The following is a 22,543-nucleotide window of genomic DNA, read 5'->3' as shown; positions in this document are numbered from 1 at the left end:
GGAGGAAGGAGATCCTGAGCAGCGGTAAGTGGGCTACAGCTGCCCACCCCACCCTGCCAGGACCCCTCCCTCAGGGATGTGGGCCCCTTCCCACACTGTGGGCTTGGCCTTGGGATAAACCCACCGGGTTTCCACACTGGGCTGGATTCCCTCTTGGTCAAGCTGTGGTCCTGGCAGGTGGTGGCTACCATTTCCACATTCTGCTAGGGGAAGGAAGAAGCCCAAGGATGTGCCCAGAGCCCAACTCTGCTCTGGCCAGTCAAGTGGGCAGGCCACATTCAGAACCACAGAGTAGAAAAACCTTGTTTTATTCAGCCCGGGCCTGGGCAATCTTGCTCTGTGGTATGGCCAAAATACAAAAAATAAAAACCGACAATCGACAAAATAACGTTGTAGACGAGAGTTAAGTACAAAATTGGGCCTGGCATCCGGAATCCCTGTGGTTTCGGTCCGCCTGTGCTCCCTGAGGCCGGCAGGGAGGGATGCCTGTGGCTTTTAGCTGCCCCTGCCTGTGGGTGGGGGCTGGGCCCCATGGGCCAGGTCTGTCCTGGCAGGAGGCTTCCTGGGGAGCCGGGCCTGCTTCGGGAAGTGGGGAGGTGGGCTGTCTGTCTGTCCGTCCCCTCCGAGATCAGGATCTAAGGAAAGAAAGAGAGCAAGGCGGTGGTAGGCGGCAGGGCATGGCCCCTCAGACCGTCAGCAAGCCTGCCATGGCCTCCCCAGCTGAGGGCTCCCCTTCCACAGCCCAGATCCCAAATGGGAAGGGAGGCCCGGCTTTAAGAAGAGGGGCTTCATGGACTCACTGACCCACCCAGGGTGCGGTCTCTGCACCACCCCCTCCCGGTGCCCCAAGTTCCACATTGTTTTCTAGGCCATTAGTAGAGCTGCTACTGTCTGGAAACGCTTTTTTTTTTTTTTTTTTTTCTCGAACTCAGTACTTTTTCAAAAAGCCTCCTTCTTCCTTTTCAGAAACTTGATCGAAACCCACAGGCGTCAGTCCTGTGGCCTTTCTGGGAACACTGCGTCCGGCTTCCTGTGCGCTGGCCCGGCCGCCCGCCTGCGGTCAGGGTAGCAGAGACGCTCTAATAAGACTTGAGCCTTTCCAAGCACTTATGTAAAGGGCTTGGAAAGCAGGGCCTCAGCCTTCCCTGGCCCACAGGCCCCAGGGGAGCTGGAGGGGGGCACGGGGCTGCTTCTCTGTCTGCCCTGCTGAGGGGCCTAGCTCATGGCCTCATCGGGAAATGGGATGCTTTTCAACCCGCCTTTCCCAGCAGCAGGTAGGACAAGAGATGGATGTAGGCTCCCAGCTTCCCCGCATAGTCTTCAGCCCCCTTTTTTCTTATATGCCCTTCCTTCTTTCCTTCCTGCTTTCCTTCCTTCCTTCCTTCCTACCTTCTTCCCTTCCTTCCTTCCATCCTCCCTCCCTTCCTTCCTTCCTCCTTCTCTTTGCACAGAATTGCTTCCCAGAGGCCATCTACTGTTTAGATGGCCCCTGAATTGGCAATGGCTGAATAAGAGAGGTCCTGAGGAGGAAGGAGGTCAGAAACCCAGGCTTATGAAAGAGCCAAGTTGCCCAGAATGAGGCAGGAATCAGTTGTTTTAGACATTCTTTGTGACTTGGACAATTCTGATCAAATTCAATTCATAAGGAATCTAATCTCTGTATTCAACTAGAGGCTGCTGTTCTCATTTTTAATATACAGAGGGTGGTGTGGTGATGGTGGTGGTGGTGTGTGTGTGTGAGCAGTCAGCTTAATGGTAGCAACCTAGGGTAAAAAGGCTGTCTCTAAATGGGCCCTGACTCTGGTCACACGCTGAGCCCTAACCCTGGTCCCACACTGAGCACTAACCCTGGTTACACACTGAGCCCTAATCCTGGTCACACACTGAGCCCTGAGCCTGGTCACACACTGAGCCCTGAGCCTGGTCACACACTGAACCCTAATCCTGGTCACACGCTGAGCCTAATCCTGGTCACACACTGAGCCCTAAGCCTGGTCACAGGCCAAACTTCATACCTGTCAATCATTAATAAGCATATGCTTTTGGGGAAAGCTCTCTCTCTGGGCCTTGGAATCTCTGTCATTTGTCCCCCCAGCTGATGGCCTAAAGCTCTATAGGACAACTCTGGGGCTTTTTGTTTGTTTTTAAATGGAAAAGAGTTGCTGGGATCTAATCATTTAAGTTCAGATAGAGTGAGGTGGGGTTTCTTTGTGAGTTTGTAGGCAGAGGGTCCCCTCTGCAAAGTGGCAGCTGAGGGCCCTGCCCAGGAGCCACGTGCCAAAGGCCTGGGCCAGATGCATCAGCTCCCCCTACAACTGGGCCCAGGCGGGGATGAAAGCTCGCTCTGACCAGTATCAGTTCTAACTCGGGACTGTTTCATTCAATCCACTTGAGAAAGCCACTGACGTTTCACTGAGCACCGTTATGAAGGATTCTCCAACATGCGGACATGAGGCCTTCAATCGTTTAATCTCACAAGCCTACACGGGAAGGGTCTATTTTGTAAGTGAGAAAAGTAGTTGAGAGAGGTGAGGTGAGCTGCCCAATGTCACAGCACGAGGAAGGCTCAGAGCCAGGACTGCAGACCTCCGCTCAGTTATGCTGCCTCCTGCTGGTTCCCACCTGGAGCCACAGGGTCTCCCGCCAAATCAGCACCCCAGGGCCTGAGCTCCACCACAGGCACTCGGCTTGGGGTTGGCATGGACGACGTTCCTCCTGCTTAGCCTGTGGGCTGGGCCCAACCACAGCTGTGTTTGACTAGGGAGGTGACCCAAAGCACAGGTTCCTTGTGTATTTCATGCAGCCCTGCCTGTCGCTCCCCTGACCCCCTCACCCTCACTGGGTCCTCCCACCCCCGCCAGGGTAGAAAAAGAGCTGGGGAGGGGAGGGTGGTGGATAAGCACTTACTGGACAATTTTGCAGTTTGTTGTAGAAACATAGCGACCTGTATAGTGGATATTGCATCTCACCACATTGTTGGTGAAGTCAGACTCCAAAACAATATACTTCGGGTTCACGTGAACCTGAAGAAGAACAGAAGGAACAGGGATCCTGTCGGGGGGCTGCACTTCACCTGGTCATTAGGGGAGGTGGCAGAGGTGCAGACAGACAGACATGGAGGAGACAGAGAGAAGGATAAAGGAAGATGAGGACCCCTCAAGAGATATGGAGACAGAGCTACACTGATGGAGAGACCTGAAAAGGGAGAGGGGAAAGAAGAGACAGCTCATGGTCAAAGAAAACATCACCTGATCACTCTTACTGGAATATGGGATGCTTCCCCAAAGCCAGAGCCTGGCCCAGGTGGGCCCTGCACTGGGCACTCGGGGTCACAGAGGTTGAGTCACTGCCCCAGGGAACACAGCAGTGAATGAGGGAGGGGCTGGGCCTGGTCTCCTGAGTCTGAGGCTGGCACCCTTTCACCACCCATGCCTGCCTAGATGACCTACGGAAGGGCTGTCCACGCCAGGTGGCATCTGTCACCCTGGAGCTGGAGAACCTGACGCTTGCCGAGATGATGACCCACCTGTGCCTTTTGTCTGAAGAACTGTCAGGACACAGGAAGCCTTCTAAATGTTGGATTAACTGGGGCGGGGGTGCTTGACTGGGGTAGGCTACACCCAGAGTTGTGTTTGCAGAACATCTAAGAACACGTTACTTTTAAATCCTCTATTCTTCCCGAGGGCAGGAATGGCACACTACGTATGCGGGTCAAATCGCTAGTGCCTGGAACTCATGTGGTGAGTGGATGAACAAGGGAAGGAAAAAAACCCCGGCTCCTGGGTGAGGCTGAGCAGAGGGGCCTCTGAGCCTGCTGGGAGGCGCTTGGGCCGGGACTGCAAGCAGTGCCTTCCGGATTGCTGTGCTCTGAACGCAGCTTTCCAGGCAGGCTGTGTCCACGCAGGTCAGAGCACCTCCTGAGCCCACCTTCACAGCTCACAGCTCTGTCTTTACTGCCCTGGGGCATGGAGCTGTGGGTCCAGGGGCCCTGGCGGAATGGTTCCTCACCTTTCTTTGCACCTTCACAGAGGCTGAGATCGGACTGCTCCAGGTGAGGTCATGATGCCCAGGCCCCAGGACAGCCTGCATGGATGTCCTGCATGGGGCTGTGTGTCCTTCACATGCTTTTCTCCCTGCTCCCCCCACTCCTGAAGGGAAGTGGCTCTGAGCATTAATTGGAGGAGGGGTTCAGGCCAGAAGGGACTTTTGGTCACAGGAGCCATGGGCTTTGCAGGGGTCATTGGGAGGAGTGGAGGGTCTCTTCAGAGATTAGCAGGGTTCCCTTCCAGATGGCACAAAGCCTGTCCTGTCTGCACACAGGGGGTGCACTGCACTCCAAGTCCTCTGTCACTTAGGGAAGACAGTGTCACTGCCTCCTCTAGCATCACCACACCGGGGCTGAAGATGCCCTGGTGTCTTTTTGGAGTGTCTGCCTGAGGATAAGATGCTCCAATGGGAAGAGGAGACCCCCATATCAGGTTGATGTCCAGGAAGCCGCCTCTGGTCAGCAACTGGGGAGGAGGGCATGCATAGTGCAGAGGCAGGGATGCTGGGCAGGAGCCACAGGTGGGGGAGTGGCCCAGACCAGGAGGCCCACCTTGAGGATGTAGTTCCCGGGCTGCACATCGGTTATGTCAATCCACTGGCAGTCGATGTCCGCGTTGTAAGTGTCATAGCAGCCTGGGCTCAGGCCCTGAGGGAAAGGGGACAGGATCAAGGCTGGGGAGCCACCCTGTGCCATGCCGGCAGTCTGGGCCCCACGTTCCTCTGGCCCAGGGTAGCAGCTCTGAGTGGGTGTGTCCCTTCCTTTTAAAAAAATTTTTTAAAGTTTATTTGTTTTTGAGAGAGGAGAGACAGAGAGGGAGAGAGTCTCAGAGCCTGATGCAGGGCTCAAACTTGAGAACTGTGAGATCATGAGTTGAGCTGAAATCAAGAGTCGGACACTCAACCGACTGAACCACCCAGGCGCCCCAGGGTGTGTCCCTTCTTAAGCCGGTGGATGGATGGACCAGATAGACAATAGGGAGGTATAACGGGCAGGTAGAAGGGACTGAAGGAGGGCAATGCCTGGAGAGATGGATGGAGGAATGGATGAAGAGACAGAGGGGCAGGACACATAGACACCCTGTGGATGCTTGGACAGACTGATAGAAAGGTGGATTTGGGTGAGCAGCGAGGCAATGGAACACCATGCCATCTACATTTCACTGCAGTGTTCCTTTCTTTCCTTGGGCAGCACACCTGGGAGCAATGCAGGGAGGGGCCTGGGCAGGGGAGGGGGGCAGGTGGTCCTGTGGTGGCCTGATGACCCTGGCTCTGACAGAGCTGAATGGAGTGTTAGTGCTGGCCCGTCTTCAGCCTGGCCCCTCCGGACATTGCTCTCTGCTCCCGGGTCCCCCCTCAACCCACTCCCCTGGGCAGGATTCAAACCCTGCCCCCCGGCCTGGTATTCCCAGGTCCCCACCGCAGCACCCTTGCCCTGCCGGACCTGTGTGTGAGAGGTGCACGCATAGCGCTTGAGGTTGCCGAAGTCACAGGTGCTGTCCTCCAGGCAGAAGCTGGCCTTGTGGCCCTCGGCTACCTTCTTGCCTGTGGCTGCATCCAGCAGGTCATAATGGCTGAACTCATCCATGCTGTGGTAATGTCTGGGGGCAGATGGCAAGAGAAGGGTAGAGAAGGGAAGGCCTGGTCACCCCTGGCCTTCCTGTGACACAGCCTCCTGACCAGTCTGGCTCCTGGGGCTCCTTGGTTCCCTGTGTCCCTCAGGGCAGTGTCTCTGGTGCTCCCCACCTGGCCAGGTCACCTGGGAGGGCACCTTCTCAGGACTCCTCACTTCCTTCTTGGGCTCCCACCTGTACCAGCCTCCCTGGGACAATTCCCTATATTCTAGACATTTCTGTCACCTAAGACCCATCTTCCTGTGTCCCCTCCTCCCGTCTAGCTTTCGCTAAGGACCTCCTGCCCCAGTGATAGGTCTGGCAGAAAATCCGTCCCGGGCCCTCCATGCAGCACCGGCCCCTCCCCACAGCACCCATGGGGGAGGGGGGAGCTCCGCTCACTGGTGGCAGCTGTGCCACTCCCAGGTGTGCCTTGGCCGGTTCGGGAGGAAGTCCGCGGTGCCCTGGTTCTTCACACGCTGGGGGAAGCGGAGTAGCACCCGCACGTCATAGTCAGTGGCCTCAGGAGTGTAGGCTGTGCTGCAGAGACAGGAGGGGGACTGGTGTGGGGCTGGTCGCCGTGACACCAACACCCAGAGTGTGCTGACCTGTCCCTGATGATCCTCACAACTGACTCCCTGTACCGCGGCTGGTGCTCAGGCCTCTCCCCATCTCTCCCAGCCACATGGGCTTGGCTGTCCCCTCCTTTCTGCCTTCCACCATGTGGCCAGTAGCTACCCAGGGAGTCTTTCGAAAGGAGCATCTGGTCTGACAATGACAATTGCACCTGCAGGTGACTCTCAGTGGAGGACAGCCTCTGGGGGTGGGGGCCTATCAATATCTTTTGGAGGGCTTTAAAAAAAAAAAAAAGGCCCTACCCAGGAGATTCTGAGAAGCGGTCCCTCCTCTGGATGGAGCCCTGGTTGTTGACCAAAGTATGCCATGTCACAGGTGCAGGCCTAAGACACAAGCTCTGGCTCTTCCATGTCAAAATCTCTTCACTTTCTTGTTCCCTTCTGCCCTGTGGCTCCCCACCATATCCTGGGCTCCAGCTCCAAACACTGTTTCTCAAACAGACTTCACTCCTACAAATCTGTACTTTTGCCCATGCTGTTCAGGAAGCTGCCTTGATTGCCCTACTAAGGAGACTCTTGACTGCCCGTGAACTCTAACAGCAGTGCCTATGGCCCAGCCACATGCTCCTCCGAGCTAGGTCAGTGTGACTAGGCCACTTTTCCCTGACTGTGTGGCTTCTGGACCAGCGATCTGCCCTTTTCTGTTTGGGGAGCACGGGTCTGATGCAGATTGCCTGTTCACAGTTTGCTTGCTGACCCCCGATTCCCAACTGAGATGGACTTTGTGAGAAAAGAAAGGGAGAGAGAGGAGGGGAGTGAGGGATAGCGAGGGGAGGGAGACAGACAGAGACACACACGTGTGTGAGGGCCGACTGCAGCCCCCCCTTCCTTAGCGTACTGCTGACAGCTGTCCAGGCTGGCCTCAGGGGCACTCCCCTGGCTGACAGCTGTCCAGGCTGGCCTCAGGGGCACTCCCCTGGCACTCATTAAGGTCTGGGTCCTAAAGCCAGAGGCAGGAGGTGGCCAGTTGTGGGGATCAGTGCTCTCTGAGAGGATGTCTGCACACCAGGCAGTGCAGGCTCCCATCTACCAGGACGTAAGGCCCTTGGCCTTTTCTGGGGGAGGCTTGGAATCCGTCTGTGTCTGGGTTGGAATAAAACATCCTTCTCTCTGTTCAGTTAAACCCAGCCCTTCTGTTCAGCCCAACACACCGTGGGAACCATCAGGGTCTAGGTTCTAGGCCCAGCTTGGCCACAAACACGCGGTGAGACTTGGAACACGTCCCTTTCCTGCTCCAGGCTCCGTCTGCAGGAGTGTGTGTAGGCTTGCACGCTGGCTCCAATCCTCGGCCCGCACTGTCCTCAGTCCTGGAGAGCCCCACCACCCTGGGCCTGGGTTCCACTGGCCCTTCTAGGTCTGCACCCCGTGCCCAGCTTCCTCTGCTGCCCTGGCCCTTGCTGGCCATTCCTCCTCTGACCATTTTCTCCTCCTCTGACCTCCTTGGAGCTCCAGCCCGTGAGCTGCTCGGGCCAGCTCTCCTCCCACCCTCTGTAACCGGGTCCTGTCATCAGGGCAGCTGAGGGGCCACTCTCCAGTGGACCAGGTTGGGGACTGGGCTGCCTCTTCTCCAGCCCATCAGGGAGCTTGGGTCTGGGCCCACGGGATGCTTCGTGAAGACGGAGTGATCATTTAGCTTTCACTCAAACTCCTCAAAGCTCAGCCTCACTGGTCTGCCAGGAGGCTGTGAGGTGCTAACTGCCAGAAGGACTGATTATAGCAGGAGCACAATCATTATGCTCTCTTCCCAGGGACAACTGAGACGAGACCGGACCTGAACAGGCAGGCCAGCTGAGTGGTACAGTGGACCTCCTTATCCGCGGTCTCGCTTTCTGTGGTTCTGGTTACCCACAATCAAGGGCAAGACATTCTGGACCTAGGAAGCCGTGAGTGAAGTTACATTCCGGTGCAAGCATCTTATCCTGTTACAGACAGATAACTCCTGTGGTCAGGTACTGAGTGGCACTGCACTCACAGGTCCCGAAGAGGGGAAATGTTAGGATTCCAAAGGACTCCCCAGACACCGGAAAGTGAAAGTAAATAAAGAATTCAAATGGAAAAAAAAAAAGAAGGCAACAAGTAATTAAGAAAAATAGACGTTCTCAACATAGAGGGATGTCAACAAATGAGGCAGGACAATGTAATCTCCAATGAGTTCTTTTAGCACAGGGAGATGTCCCTGTATGTATTTGAGCAGAATATTCGCTGTTAATAAATTTGGAGGCAAGGTCTGCAGGTGGCAGAGTCACCCAGGAATAACGGAGAGCTGGCTGAGCTCACCTTCTGGCTCCTGCAAACTGGTCTCCTCCTCCCCTCGTTCTACTGCCACACACACCTGGGGCCCCTTTGTCACCCACACCCACTCCCCTGCTGGAGAGCCACACCTGTACTCCTGCCCTCTATCCTCCTTCCCCGGCTGGACTTCCCTGGGTCCTTGTGGAAGCCCCTCTCCTGAGGCAGCTCAGATTGGAAACGTTTTTAGCTCCTCTCTTTGCTCCCCAGTCGCCTGACTGGAAAAACACATACCTTCAGGGCTGGTGTGAGGATAAAATGCACCAGTAAAGTTCCTTGAAGAGTGACCTACACAGACCTGTTGGCTTGTGTCCTTCTCCTCCTGACTCCCTGCGGGCAGGCAAGGCTCACAGATGAAGAGGTCAGGGTCCTGAGAGGCCCAGAGGCCTGGCCTGCACCGCCTGGATTGCCGGCGGCCTGGCTGGCACGAGCACAGGCCCGGGTGAGTCCCAGAGCTGCCCCGACATCCCACCCATCATCGTCCGCTCCTTACCTGGCCAGACACTTCTCCTCCGCAGCACAGCGCAGGGAGTATAGATGGGCTCTCTGGACATAGGTGGATGCTTGCACATAGTTGGGGTCCGGGACCAAGTCAGGGAGACCTGGGGATGGAGTGGGGGGGGGAGATATGGAGGAGGGAGGAAAGAGTTGGCATTGAGGTGTGTCAGGCTGGCTATGGCTAATGCCCAGAGACCGCCCCAACCCTAAGCACCCTTTGCCATTTTCTTCCTCTACACAGGCTGTCACCTCCTCCAGGAAGCCTCCAGCCTGAGCTAGGGGTGTGATTGGCACTGTTCCCCCTGGGCTCAGGTGTGGGCCAGGGAGGTGGGGGAGCTCCATGCTGCGGGAGCCTCTGAGAGCCCCCTGGAAGAGCTGGGACATGAGTGAGGTCTGGGAGGCAGGATGAGGTTTGGTGAGCCAGAGAAGAGGAAAGGGTAGTCTTGGCAGGGCAACCAGCACAAACAAGGGCCTGGAGGCAGGACTGAGTGAAGCAAGCAATTTCCTGACACTACCTCCGTGTCCTTGTTCCCCAGGTCTCTGGACACCAGACCCCAGACCCTGTCCATAGCCAACATTCTTCCTGAACCACCCGAGAGCCCTGGGCTCTAGCCCCATGTGGTCCCAGAGAGCTCATGGGCAGGGCCAGGTGAGTGCTGGTTGGCACAAGTGGGGTGAGCAGGAAGGGAAGGGCCAGCGTGAAAACACATCCCCAGAGCAGGCTGCTGACAGGGCAGGATTTGCAGCCTGGGCGCCCAGCCTGACCTTCTTCAGGATTTCTTTCTTCCTGCCATCAGCCCCCAGACCTGACCGCACCCTCCCCTGTCTGCATCTCCTGGCCTCCAACCTGAGGGGCCCGGCTACCCTCTCTGCAGGATCTGGGGAAGTCTGGAGTCTGCTTAGCCCCTGTGATCGCTTGTCCCCTGGGACATGCTACCCCAGGCGTCTGTCCATCCTGCACCTCCCCCACCTCTGTGCACAACTTGGTTCCTGGGAGTGTGATCAGGAATTAGCAGAAACCAAACTCAGGTGTCCAGACCCTCTCTGCATTGGAATAAATGAGGAAAGATCTGATCTGGTCGCTGGGTGTGTGGGAGAGGTGGGGCACAGGGCGGGGTAGGAGGTGGGCACAGGGGGGCTCCAGAGCCCTGACTTCAGGGTTTGCAAACTGGGGCTATATGTCTCTTCGCCCTCAGGCTTCAGGGATTCGGCAATGACAGGAGGCTACAGGTTGCTTAGTTTCTTTCAAGCTCTCTGCTCTTGGGGGACAGGTACAGGGACTTGAGTGACACAGATGGATTCCAGCTCCTGGTCTTGCTGCCAAACCCTCTTGTCAGCTTCCGGGTCCTGAAGGTGAGGCTTCCCACACACACATCCCTTGGGCTCCGGACCCCAGCCCTGCTTGCCTTGGGCCTGGGCCTCGTGCGGGGAGCCTGGTCCAGGCAGCCAGTGTGATCTCACCTACTTGGAATGAAGAGGAAGCTTGGAGCACAAGGGTGGGTGAGGGTGAGGTGGCTGCTGGCTGAGGGGGGCCGTCTTGGCCAGCCTAGGTCCCCTTACTAAAGCTCCAGGAATGCCTGCAGTCATTTCCCAAGGGATCCTAGGGGCCTCAAATCGAGGGCCCACCTCGGTGCCAAGCTGGTTCTCACCCTCTGGTCCCCGGAAGCCTCTAGTGAGGGGGTAGGGTGAGGAAGACGGGAATGGCCCCCTTCCCCATCATCAAAGTGCCTTTCCCATAGCAACATGTGGGGGTGGGTCAGCCAGGCCTGAAGCCTCATGAGATCCAGTATTTGGCACCAGACGGCCTGCCTCTCCCACCCCAGGCCCGGTTTCAATAAACATTGCACAGATGGCTCCTCAAAGCTTTTCTGGCCCGACCCTTCCTCTCTAGGCCACTCCAGGAGTCGGCCGTGCAGTCCAGGGAAGTTAGAAAAGCCAGCTGTGGAAGAGGCCAGAAGTATTCGGGGCCAGCGAGGGGCTGGTGCCACTCACTGCTGGCCTGTGACTGAGCCCCAACCCTGCTCCTAGACTGAGCCCTAATTACACGGAGGTCTGACACCTATCAGCAACTCTGAACCTCAAACTCATTGTTTGTACCCAGGTTGTGGACTAAAAACTCTGTACTTAAAACAATTCTTAGGAACTTGCTTTGACATCATTAGTCCTTGTTAATGGTAACTGAGCGGGTGGCTTTTTTGTATTTTTTTGTTGTTGTTTGTAAACTCCAAAGCCACGGGGGAGGGGCATCTGTGTCATCTACATGTGGGGATTCCAGAGGAAGACAAGGACAGACAGCTCAGAGGTGCTGGTCACAATCTGAGCTCTGGCCCTGGCTCTTACTGTTCCTCTTACTGTTGAGGAATCTCAGGTTCACACAGGTGCCTTCCTGCTCCAGGAAGTCTTCCCTGACTGGCGGTGACATTCCAGGCTCACATACTTCTCCTGTCTCCCCACCAGATCTGTATTGATCTATAATTAGATTTCATCATATTTACCTGTGTCTACTCCCCTCCAGCCTCTGCACTCTCTGAGGTACCACTCACCCGCTAAGCAGGCAACCCACCAGGCTTTGGGGTGACTGCCCCATCTCACTGGCCTCTGTCAGGCAAGTTTCTTTAATGATTAGTGGCTAATACTTCCTATTTCACCAGGTTCCCTGCATGGCACCAGGGCACACGGAGGTGCTGGAGGGAACCAAGGCTCAGAGAGGGCAATGAATTTGCCCAGGTTGCACAGTCAGTTGGGGCAGCCATAGGAGGAGCTCCCCACCCCCTCCTAGGACTCTACTTATGACTCTTCTTATAAAAATAAACTTTTCTGAAGTATAATCTATACACAATCCAATGCAGATTTAAGATATACAGTTTGATAAGTTTTGCCAAATGGTATACACGGTGTGACTACCACCACCATCAAGCTACTTATTGTTTCCATCATCCCTGAAAGTGCCGTCCTGCCTTTCCCAGTAAATCCCCCTTTCCTCCTCCAACCACCCCCAAGTAACCACTGATCTGCTTTTCAATCACTTTAGACAGTTATGCCTTTCCTAGAACTTGAGTGGAATTGCTCCTACCGTTATTTTATCTTCTTTGTTCTGTATCTTTGATCACCACGGGGGCCCTGCGATTCCCCTAACTGGCCCTACTCCACCTCTGCCACGCTGGGGGAAGCTGCTGGAAAAGAAAGTAGCCTTGGGCGTTCAGGCTGGGCCCTCCTATGCCTTTCAGAGGAGGGGATCCCGGGAAGCTCAGGCCCTTCCCTCAGCTGGTATGTTTCCCTAGGAAGGAACAATGCCTCGTTCTCGCCTGCTCTCCCAGGAGGCACTCCATCTGCAGGGGGACTTGCAGGCCTGAGCTCTCAGCCCCAGGGAGCCCACATGTTGTTAAAAGGGGCTGAGGGAAGGCTTGAGTGGGGGCTGCAGAGCAGGAATAGGGGACTGGTCTGCTGTTTCTGGCTTACGGGGTGCAGCCAGGCCCTCCAGGCAGGTTGGCCAATGATGAGTAAAATGCAGCTCTAACTGGACCGTGTGCTCATCCCCCCTCCCCAAAAGTGTGCATTTTAAAAGCAAGACCCTGGAGAGAGGGTAAGGCTTACTCAGAAGGCAGGAGGACCCTCAGTCATGGAGATATCATTTTGAGGAGGGGCTGGAACTTTTTATCCAGAATATATGGAATCGTGCAGCCCTTGGACATATAGCACTGTCTATAGAGTGGGCTCCAATGGGAACTTCTCCCGGACACCTTCATTTCCTTAAATGCAGAGACTGAGCTAAGCATAATTCTCATTTCAGAGCAAACAAACCATTAGCACTGGTCTACACAAGGCCCCCCTTTTGGAATAACATTTTTTTTAATGTTTGTTTATTTTTGAGAGACTGAGAGAGAGAGAGAGAGAGAGAGAGACAGACAGAGCACAATCGGGGAAGAAGTAGAGAGAGAGGGAGATACAATCTGAAGCAGGCTCCAGGCTCAGAGCTGTCAGCACATGGGTTTGAACTCATGAGCCGTGAGATCATGACCTGAGACGAAGTCGGATGCTAAACTAACTGAGCCACTCAGGCGCTCTGGAATAACATTGTTTTTTAACCTTCGTCATCACCCCTGATCTTCAGATATGTCCCTGAATATCTATGTCTCTGTATAAAATCTGCACTGTGTTGGGGGTGGGAATGGATTCTTAAAGTACATAAATGATATTGTCTCATGGTTTCATTCTGTTTCTTGATTTTTCAGTCAATGTATAAACTTTTAAGATCTACTTAGCTCATCACTACCTAGCTAAAGAGGACCTAGCAAATGCAGTGGCCTCTATGGCTAACATGGCCAGTCTTCTGGGTCAGACCCCTAAGACATGGCTGGCCATCGAAAGCGTGGCTATATGGTCCTGTCCAGGCTACCCAGGAGTCTCTAGTCACCATCAGCGCCCTGCCTTCCGCTCCCAGGAAGCAGATAGAAGCTTGGCTTCTTACCCTACTCTGTCACTGACTTTCTGTGTGACTCAAGGCAGGCCTGGGCTCTCTCCAGGCCTCACAGCCTCCATTTATCCATCTCTGATAATTCTCTATCCCACTCAAGGCCTTTTGGAGCTCTGGGCCAGTCCTGGGCACCCTTCCCCAGAAGCAATGTGCTGACCATGGGGGTTGGGCACATAGGGATTCAGGCTGCACGGCATCTGGACCAGGGTTAGAGGGACACTGAGTCAGAGGGCAGTAAAGGCCCTTGGGATAGCTGAAGCCAGGCTGCTCGGCTGGGGAGTGGCTGGGTGTAGGTGAATCAGGTCCCAAGGCCATGCTGCAGGCAGCCTTGGAGGGGACCCCATCAGGCCCTCCAGGGCGGGGAAGACACAGAACCAAGGACAAAGGTCTTCTGCATTCTGTATTCCTGCTCCATCCCTGGGACCTCCTGTGAGTGGGGACCCAGGGCCCCTTCACAAGGTGCTCAGGACCAGACCGCCATGCTCCCCACCCCAGGCTGGCCCTCACGCCAGCCTGCGGGAGCCTGAAGCCCATCGTCCTCTTCCCTGGCAGGACTTGGCTGGGACCTTCTCTAGGAAAGACATCAGAAGGCAAGCTTGCCATCTCATCCAATCCCCCACTGTGCAGTCCCTTCCCTTTGCTTAGGCTCAGTTTCCCCTTCTGGACTCTGGAGCAATGAGACCAACCTGCCCGAGAGCACTTTGGTGGCTCCCCAAACACTTGGAGAGTAAAAGACTTTTCAGGAGCTATCCGGTCTAATCCCTGGCCTTGGGCAAGAGCCCGAGACCTCTCACAACCTCTACAGACGACACTTTCGAAGCCAGGAAATTCTCCCACTGTCTGACCTAAATCCTTCCTGCTTCACGAGAAATCCATTCCCTCCTGCTCAGTGGTTCTTGGAGGCCGCCCAATGCAGAGGGCCTGCGGTTACATTCCTGCCTCTTGCCCGCACCTCACCTGTTTCCCTCTTGGCTTTCCCCTTTCTGTGGGCTCCATGAAACTCAGCTCCTTGGAACTCTTTCCTCCCCAGGCCTCCTGCTCACAAGCAGCGGAGGAAGGAGAGTGGAATGCAGAGGAGCCCTAATCTCTTGAGCCTGGGGCTGGAGGATAAACACTGGCCAGCAGGAACCGGTCAGTGGGTTGTGAAATATGTGCGGCTCAGCCGTCAGACTCCAGAGGGGCCCTTAGGCAGGACAAGCGGCAAGCTCGCAGAGCTCGGCCTTGCACAGAGGTGAGCCAACAGGGCCTCCGGGCCCTCTGAAATCATCATCTGGTAATCGGGACCTTGAATTGTTGGGGCTGGTCTGGTGGTGCCACACCTGTGCAGTGAGCAGCTTGGCAAGGCGGCTGTGGGGTTCACTACATCCTGGGATGGGAACGGGCCATCCCGGTCCAAGCAAAGGGGCCATGACAGCCATAAAGCCAGGCCTGGAACCTGCAGGGGTTCCGCAGGGTGGCAGCTGAGGCCTTTTGTGATCTGGCCTTAAACTGGTCTTCTAGATCTCAGAGCCCTAAGGGTCCCGGAGCAACTCCCTAGCAAACCTGACATCTTCCGCCCCTGGCCTCAGATACCACAGTGCCTTGTTTTGGAATTCCGGGCATATGCACACACACATACGCACGCGCGCACACACACACACACACACACACACACACACACACACAGACACACACACAGAGCCCTGCAGGTGAACAGTCTTTAGCCCTGGAGCCTACCTTGTCAGTCCTGCCCACCCCTCTGCCAGCACACGCCTGCTGTCCTCACTCCTCCCTGCAGCAGGGCCCAACTCTGAGAAGGGCATCTGGGGCTGTGTGTTCAGATGAGTGACTACCAAGGACGCAGGCTGGGGCCAAGCTGGCAGGAGGCCGACCTTCACCTTTGGGGAGGTCAGCTGCCTTTCCCTCTGCTGCCTCCTTGCACACCTCGCTCCCTCACACTCTACTCCGTGTGAACACCACCCCTATCCCTCCCTTCCCTGGCAGGCCTGCCGGGTACCCCCTGCCCCTACCTCCGGAAGTCTTTGTGATGCTTCTGTCCCCTGGGTCCCTCCCTGCCCCTTAGACTCTTCACAGGGACTTGAACTTTCATCTTTTGTACAAAACCTGCTCAGCCTGCCGCCTTCGCATCTCAGCATGTGGTAGTTTCATCCTAGCTATGCCGGCTATAAGCCTTTTGTTATGCCTGAACCCTGTCTTTCTTACACCCCACATCCAACCCATCAGGAAACCCCAACAGCTCCATCTCCAAAACAGATCCTGACTCTGACTTCCCATCACCTCTGTCGTTCCTCCCCTGCCTGCCGCCATCATCTCTGCTTGGATCTCTGTACCAGCCTCCTGTCAGTCTCTGGCCAGCCTCCCCACTGCCCGTCCCAGCCTAGTGGTCAGGGACCCTGTTTAAATGTCACTGCTCAGCTCAAAGCCTCTAGTTGCTCTCCAGTGCATGGAGAGTAAAGGCCAAAGTCCTCACAGTGTCCTTCAGGGTCCTGTTACCTCGCTGACCTGCCTCCTGTCACCCCCCTAACTCCTGTGCCACTCTGCTCTAACAATGCCCAGAACACACTTGAAATCCACCCTCCTCAGGAATTCCTGCCTCAGGGCCTTTGTACTGGCTGTTTCTTCTATCTGGAATGCTCTTCCTGATTGCTGGGTGCCTGTCTCATTCATTCTCCTCCTTCAAGTCTCTGCTCAAACATCACCTTCATGAGGCCTACCTTAACCAGCAACCTGCTCATCCCCCCTCCCCTCCAGATCTTAGTTTTCTCTATTTTTACCACAGCACTCACCACATTCTATTATTTATCTATTTATTATGTTTATGCATGAAAATAGAATGTCCACAAAGGCAAGGGTTTTGTCTCATTTCACCAATGAAGACCCAGCTCTACACTAATGCCAGGCCCGCAGTAAGATAATTGATAAATATTTCTTGAATGGATGAGTTTTCTCATGGGAAACCTGCCACCCTGCGTTGGGGCACGGCAAGTGGGAGCTGGAGACACAGGTGAGAGGCTGGTGGGTGTGGGCCCCTGCCCCCCGTAGCCTGGTTTCTGGCTCCTGGGCCGAGACCTTGGGGGGAACAGAGCTGAGTCTGGCGCACCCCTGACTTCTCTGTAGCCAGCTCGGGGCCTGGCACCTGTGTGCCCTGGTGAGTACATGCCCTGCAGGGTCTGGTGGTGTCTGTCTGCACAAGCAGACTTCATTATCAAGCAAAGACTGGGCCTGCCTCCAAAAGTCCTTTCTTTTGAACAAGGATTAGCTCTGGGGTTGGAAAACTCATGGTTCCAGTTGGTCTGCAAGCAGGAGGAAGGGTGGGTTGTCCTCCGAAGCCCTGACGGCCTTGCCTTCCCCTCTCGAGTCTCTTCTACTCTGGGTTCTGACAGGAGTGCCACCCCATTTCCAGGTGACACTGAAATGCCTCGTTGCTGAGTGTCCATCAGCAAGGGGGAGAGGACCCAGGCCCAACCCGAACCCTGTAATCCTGATCACATACAAAAAGGCCCTCTGGGTCCAGCTGCCTGTGGCAAGGAGGCTGTTAGGTCAGAGCAGGGGAGGCGACAAGACCCAGCCTTTCCTTCCGGCCTCCGCGCCAACTGCCGCTCCGCAGGAATGCCCGGCACGGGAATTGGAAGCAGGTGTGGGCTGCCTGGGCGGACCACCCACCTCCTCCCTCCCTTCCTCTCCTGCCGTTCCGGCACCACCCTGGGGAGTTTTCCATGTGTTGCCGGCTTGGACACGAGTGGGGAGGACTCCGGCTGGGACTGCTGGTGGGGGTCCCTTCAGAAATGAGAGGACATAGAGATGGGGGCACCCCGGGGTTAAGAGAGGAGGGAGAGTGGGGTCAAGAGGTCAGAACTCCCAGGTCGAGCGTGGCCACAGCCTGGTGCCCTTAAGGCTCTGATGATGTCCCACCCTGCTCTGTGACCACCCCAGAGGCTCTGCGGGGCCTGGGAACTTAAGGCAGAAGTCCAAATGGTGGCTTTCCAGGTGGTTTAGGCCTGAGAGAAACAATGGACAAGGAGCCGTACCCTTCCCTGAGGGGCAGGAGCAGAGAGGCTGGGGCAGTCCAGGAGGGCAGAGGGTCGGCTAGGGTCCCTGGATGAGTGACTAAACTTCCCTAGCCTAGTCGTGGTCTGCACCACGGCAGTGATAATTCTCTCTACCTCACAGGGTTGCTGGGGAAGTGGAGGGAGGAAGGGGGCTAAATAAAAAGAAACCCACGAAAATAAAATGCTTAGCATAGTGTCTGGTGCCTAGTCAGAGCTCAAGAAATATCAGCTGCTGTTATTATTATTTAGCACAGGCGCTGTCTCTTTTTGCAGGGATGGCCCAGTTTGAGAGCAGGGGAGAAAGGACGTGGCCTTGCAACTGGATGATAACCGAGGAGACAGGAAGTCGGCCTGAGACGAGGCTGCCTTGGACACAACTGGTTTGTTCCGACACTAGTGACCTTCGATTGCCAAACAGGGAGCAGGAAGAGGACCCAAGGCCCCTCTGTCTCCACCGCTCGCCTGACCCTTTACAGCAGCCTCCTTGGCCCGAAGACTCCGTTTCTTCCTGAAGGAGCACCCAAAGCAACCTCAGGCAAGGAAGAAGAGCTGTGATTCTGGCTCTACCACTGGCCACCAGTGATGTGAGCTTGGACAAGTCACTTAACTTCTGAGGGCCTCAGTTTACTCATCTCCAAAATGGGGATGACAAAAAATGCCCAGGGTTGTCCTGAGGAGTCAGTGCCTCTAATCCCAAAGCTCCAGGAAGAGTACAAGACCCTTCGTAGGCGTGACAGATGGGCCTGTGAAACAAGTGCTCTGGACGCCACACTTAGTAGGGGCTCTTTGCTTCTAGAGCCTTGCAGAGCCACTGTCCCATCCCACCTTGCCACCACAGTGCCTGGAACATCGCAGTCACACCTCTGTTTAAGTACCAAATGAATGAGTGGATACATGAGGAGGGCAGGATAAGCAAAAATACATAAACTTAAAAAACAATTATATATGGTGGTTACGAACTTGGGATGGGATTCCCATCCTGGTTTCACTACTAAGAGGTTGTGTGATAATCAGCCAATGAGCCTGTCACCTGATCTATGAGACAGGACGAAGAGCAGCAGTCAGCTCGTGGGGCTTACTGCAGGAATTAAGAAGGGTGATGTGTCAAGCGCCCACAAACACTAGTGTCATTCTCCGTCCCCTGATTGCAGTTGGGGGAATGGAGGCCCAGAGAGCTGGTGGAGGAGGCCTGGGCTATCTCTCTGCCCCACTGGGCTCGCTCGCAGGTGGGGTGTGGGTCCTCCTGGGGTCATCTCCGTGCCATGCCGAGATGACAGGCTCGGTGTGAATTTTGGCTCAGTGGCACCAGCTGTGAGACCTCCTTAGGCTTCCCTATGCCAGAGGAGCATAACCTCCACCTCTCCAGGAGGCGTGAGAGTGAACAAAATTGCACACTTAAGCCCCCCAGCCCAGTTCGGGCCCAAACTCTGGCCACTTTCTGGATAGAGGCCTCCTTCTATCCTTCCCTTTCATTTACTCCAAGCCCTGTGGAGGTAGGGAGGTGACCTGGAGAAGGGGCTGCAGCCTGGTGGGTGTGGGGTAGGGACTGGGTTGGGGCTCAGTTGGGGCTGCTCTCGTTGGGGCTGCTCTCAGGGACTAAGGGGCCCTGTCTGGCTTCCTGGGTGCAGGAGGCTAGACGAAGAGGGGAGTACCCTAGGAACATACCTGGGTATGCAGGGAGGTCAAACATCCAGGCTGAGAGCAGCCCAGTTCCCATGAGGCTGTGCAGGCGGGAGACAGGGAGGAGGAAAGGGAGGACGTGCCTCCAGTTCTGGAGCAGTAGGCTAAGGCGTTTGAGTTTTATCCCGAAGGCCTGTGGGAGTTATAAAACTTTCTGGAGCAGGAGAATAATAGGGTCAGCACTGCAAGGATTTATCCGCCCCACATGTAGAGGGACTGGCCAGGGAGAGGCTGGGAGCAGCTATGGCCTCCTCCTGGGGTCTGATTGGCCATGCGAGGACAGGGCTGGAGGACGGTACCAGGCAAGGCTGGCACAGGCATCAGCAATGCCCCAGGACAGTGGCCAGGGAGGCTGTGCCATGTTGCTTTCACAGGGTCACCAGGGCCAGGGAATGAGGCCGAGGCTGGCAAGGGGAGTGTTGGGAGAGGAGCTGTGGTCCTCTGGTACCAGGAGTTGTCTTAGTCAGCCCACCGACCACCGGCTCAGAAAAGCAGAGGCTGTGGGGAGGCAGGAGCAGAGAAAAAAGGCTGGAGATGAGGGTCTGGCCATGGTGGAGGGAAAGGCCCAGTGCAGGGGCCACAACTGGGCCTGGGAATCCACCGGTCACCCTCCAGGCCTCTGCACAGATTTGCTGAGAGCCAGGCAAAGTATCTGACCCTCTCTGGGCCCCTGTTTCCTCGTTTTCTCTCCAGTTACAAGTTTCAGACTCAGAGACCATGGTATTGCAGGAGGCCTGGGCAGCCCCAGCCCTGGGTGGGAGGGAAGAGGGTGCAGGCGCCAGAGGAATAAACCGGGCTCTGGACAGACGCTTGGAAACTGCCCAAACATGGAGGGACGTGGGCGGTGCGCACATGTGTTTGGTGTTGTGAGGACACATCCACGCCCACACGCACATAGGCTGCCAGCACCCAGCCTCAGACCCCTGGGTGTGTGGCCAGGAGGAATGAGGTCAGTCCTAGAGAATCTGCCCTGGACTCCCACACCAGGCCTGGGGGTCTGATCTCAAGCACAAGGCTTGTCTCTTAACTGGGATTTTCCATGGTCTGTGCCTAGTTGAAGGGGGGGGGGAGTGGGGAAGGGAGAACCAATGATGGGGGAGAAGGTGCTGCTCCCTCTGTGGCTTCTCGGTGAGCCCCAAACTAGCCTGTATTCCCACACTCCCTCCCACCAGCCCCTCCATGACTAGGGGAAGGAGCACCTGGAGGGTGCTGATAGCCATCACTTGCAACAATGCACGGGTACCTCCTCCTCTGAAGTCCTCTCGGAGACCCTAGCCCTGACTGGGGAGGCCCCTTGGGTGGGCTCTCCTAGCTCAACCCTCTAATGTCTGCCCAATCACAGCCCCAATGTGTCCCTTTTGCTATGCAGCCCCTAGAGCAGGTCCTGGATTTGATGCATACGTGCACATTGGGTGTCCGGTAGTCTACCTTCAGGGGAAAATGTCTTTAACCCCAAATGAGCTGTGGGCTCAAGGGTAAGACCAGAGGTCTTGATAAGCACCAAGCACACCCCATCCACACTTGGCCTTACCCTGGCCGGTGGCCTCTGAACTTTAAGCTGTCAGGCCAAAGAGGGGCCCTAGAAAACACACTGGCTTGGGGCACAGATGCTGAGGCCCAGGCCTGACTCTGCCAGCACTGCTATGGCATCTGGGGCTTCAGTCTTCTCCCCTGCCCCGAAGTGGGGCACTTTTGGCTGAGCCCCACTCTGAGGTCATGTTTTCGAAGACAAACCATACCTGGAAGCTTAGCACCCTGTATGTGGGATGACCCCGCCTCCAAGGAGCTCTAGGAGCAAATGAAGCACAACTGTGAAGGGATGTAGCGAGTCCCGGTGAGGACCCGATGTGTGAGGCCACAGAAGGGCCCCGCATCCAACTCCAGTCCGGAGCCCCTGCAGGTTCTCAAAGTGGGATTCAGCAACTTGAGTGCTAAGCAAGGGATGTGAAGGAGTGGGTGCTACCAGTGTGGACCTTCCTCACCCCTAGCCTTGAGCTCTAGCAGCATCCAGGGAGATGCTTCCTCCACCTCCAAGCAGTCTCAGCCAGGTCAGGGTGGCTGGGGACAAGGCAGCAGTCCCAGTGCTCACAGAGCCAGAGCAGCCAAGGCTGGGGGCGGGGGTGGGGTATAACCTGTGCCCCCATGCCATGCAGGGCTTGGCTGTCCCCTGGTGAGCCTGGCACAGCAATCTAGCATGGAGCAAAGAATCGGGGCACCAACTGCAGTCTCAAGGAGGCATGCCAGGCTTGCAGTGTGGACACACTGGGGCCTGCATGGAAAACCTTGCCTGAAGCTGACTCTGGACTGGCAGATACGGAGGCCAAAGGGGGAATCCTAGGACAGCTGAGGGTGAGCCAACAAGTCAGCTAGCCTTGGCCAGACCACAAGCAGGCCCTCACCACAGGAGCGTGCCTGCCATAGGCATGTCTGAGGAAGGAAAGCTGCCCCTTTGCTGTGTTCTCAAGCACAGATGACCTGGGCCTTCCCTAGACTGGGTCCTATCTTCACATCCCCCCGCCACCCCAAAAGACTCTCCCCCACTGCCAGGACTTGAGTGAGCTGAGCGAAATGAGTGAGACACTGGCCTCGGGTGCCAAAAAACTCCGTAACCAAGATAAGTAGTATTTGAGGCAATTCTTTTAAGAATCAAAATTAGTGGCTCACTCCACGTAGATCCAGTGTGTTGTTGAAGTCTGTGAGCCCGAGTTTAGGCTACCTGGGCCTAAATTCGTAATAAAGCCCTTTGCTTTTGAAAAAAATAAAAATAAAAATTAGTGCCAAAAAAAAATGTGATGAACAAAATACCAAAAGTTTCAAAAAAGACAGGATCAGAATTTCTGAGTTTTCAGGTTGCCCTGGGCTCTAATAGGGCCTGGCACCACTATTGATTCTATTTAAAAGCTGGATATTTTGTTCATCACAGGCTCTTAAAATGTTCGCATTATTGGTGATCTAAAAACGCATTCAAATATTATTTTTCTTGATTACTGAGTTTTTTTTGACATCCCCTTAAATTTTGCACCCAGGCCAATGCCTCACTACCTCCCTAGTCTGGCCCTGGCAGTGTCCCCCTCAAGGAATGCCTGTCATCTAGTCTGGACTCCTGCCTGGGGCAAGGGCTGCCTCCCTAACCTCCTCCTCAACCAAGGCGAAGCTCACAGACAGCTAGTGCCTGGGACCTTGCCACACCTCCAGGGGCATACCCTACCTAAGGCTTTGCTGACCCTGACGCCAGGTTTCTGACGCTGATGCTCCCTGCTT

General features: G+C 55.6%; 1 protein-coding gene across 2 annotated transcripts; it reads right to left on the bottom strand.

The window, feature by feature from the left end:
* Nucleotides 1-292: 292 nt before the first annotated feature.
* LOXL1 (lysyl oxidase like 1) lies at nucleotides 293-21,042 on the bottom strand. Of its 2 annotated transcripts, none has more exons than XM_029952635.1 (8): nucleotides 21,022-21,042; nucleotides 19,268-19,415; nucleotides 9,075-9,183; nucleotides 6,060-6,197; nucleotides 5,489-5,645; nucleotides 4,598-4,693; nucleotides 2,908-3,023; nucleotides 293-635 (listed from the first exon to the last, which is right to left on the bottom strand). In XM_029952635.1, the coding sequence occupies exons 2-8, from the start codon at nucleotides 19,317-19,319 to the stop codon at nucleotides 629-631; spliced, it is 675 nt and encodes a 224-aa protein (XP_029808495.1). In that variant the 5' UTR covers nucleotides 19,320-19,415; nucleotides 21,022-21,042; the 3' UTR covers nucleotides 293-628. The 2 variants fall into 2 exon arrangements, with proteins under 2 accessions (XP_029808495.1, XP_029808494.1); XM_029952634.1 differs by lacking the exon at nucleotides 293-635 and adding an exon at nucleotides 2,451-2,757.
* Nucleotides 21,043-22,543: the final 1,501 nt, after the last annotated feature.

This window comes from Suricata suricatta, chromosome 9 (genome assembly GCF_006229205.1).
Source record: "Suricata suricatta isolate VVHF042 chromosome 9, meerkat_22Aug2017_6uvM2_HiC, whole genome shotgun sequence".
Lineage (NCBI taxonomy): Eukaryota > Metazoa > Chordata > Mammalia > Carnivora > Herpestidae > Suricata > Suricata suricatta.
Note: the sequence above shows the minus strand (reverse complement) of the source record. Positions and strands in the feature narration are given on the sequence as shown.

Coding starts and splice junctions, on each gene's coding strand:
- LOXL1 (XM_029952634.1), bottom strand. CDS start 19,319: ATGGGAACTGGGCTGCTCTCAGCCTGGATGTTTGACCTCCCTGCATAC. Junction 5,646..6,059: donor GAGTGGCACAGCTGCCACCA/GTGAGCGGAGCT, acceptor ATCTGCCCCCAG/ACATTACCACAGCATGGATG. Junction 3,024..4,597: donor CCGGGAACTACATCCTCAAG/GTGGGCCTCCTG, acceptor GTTCTTCTTCAG/GTTCACGTGAACCCGAAGTA.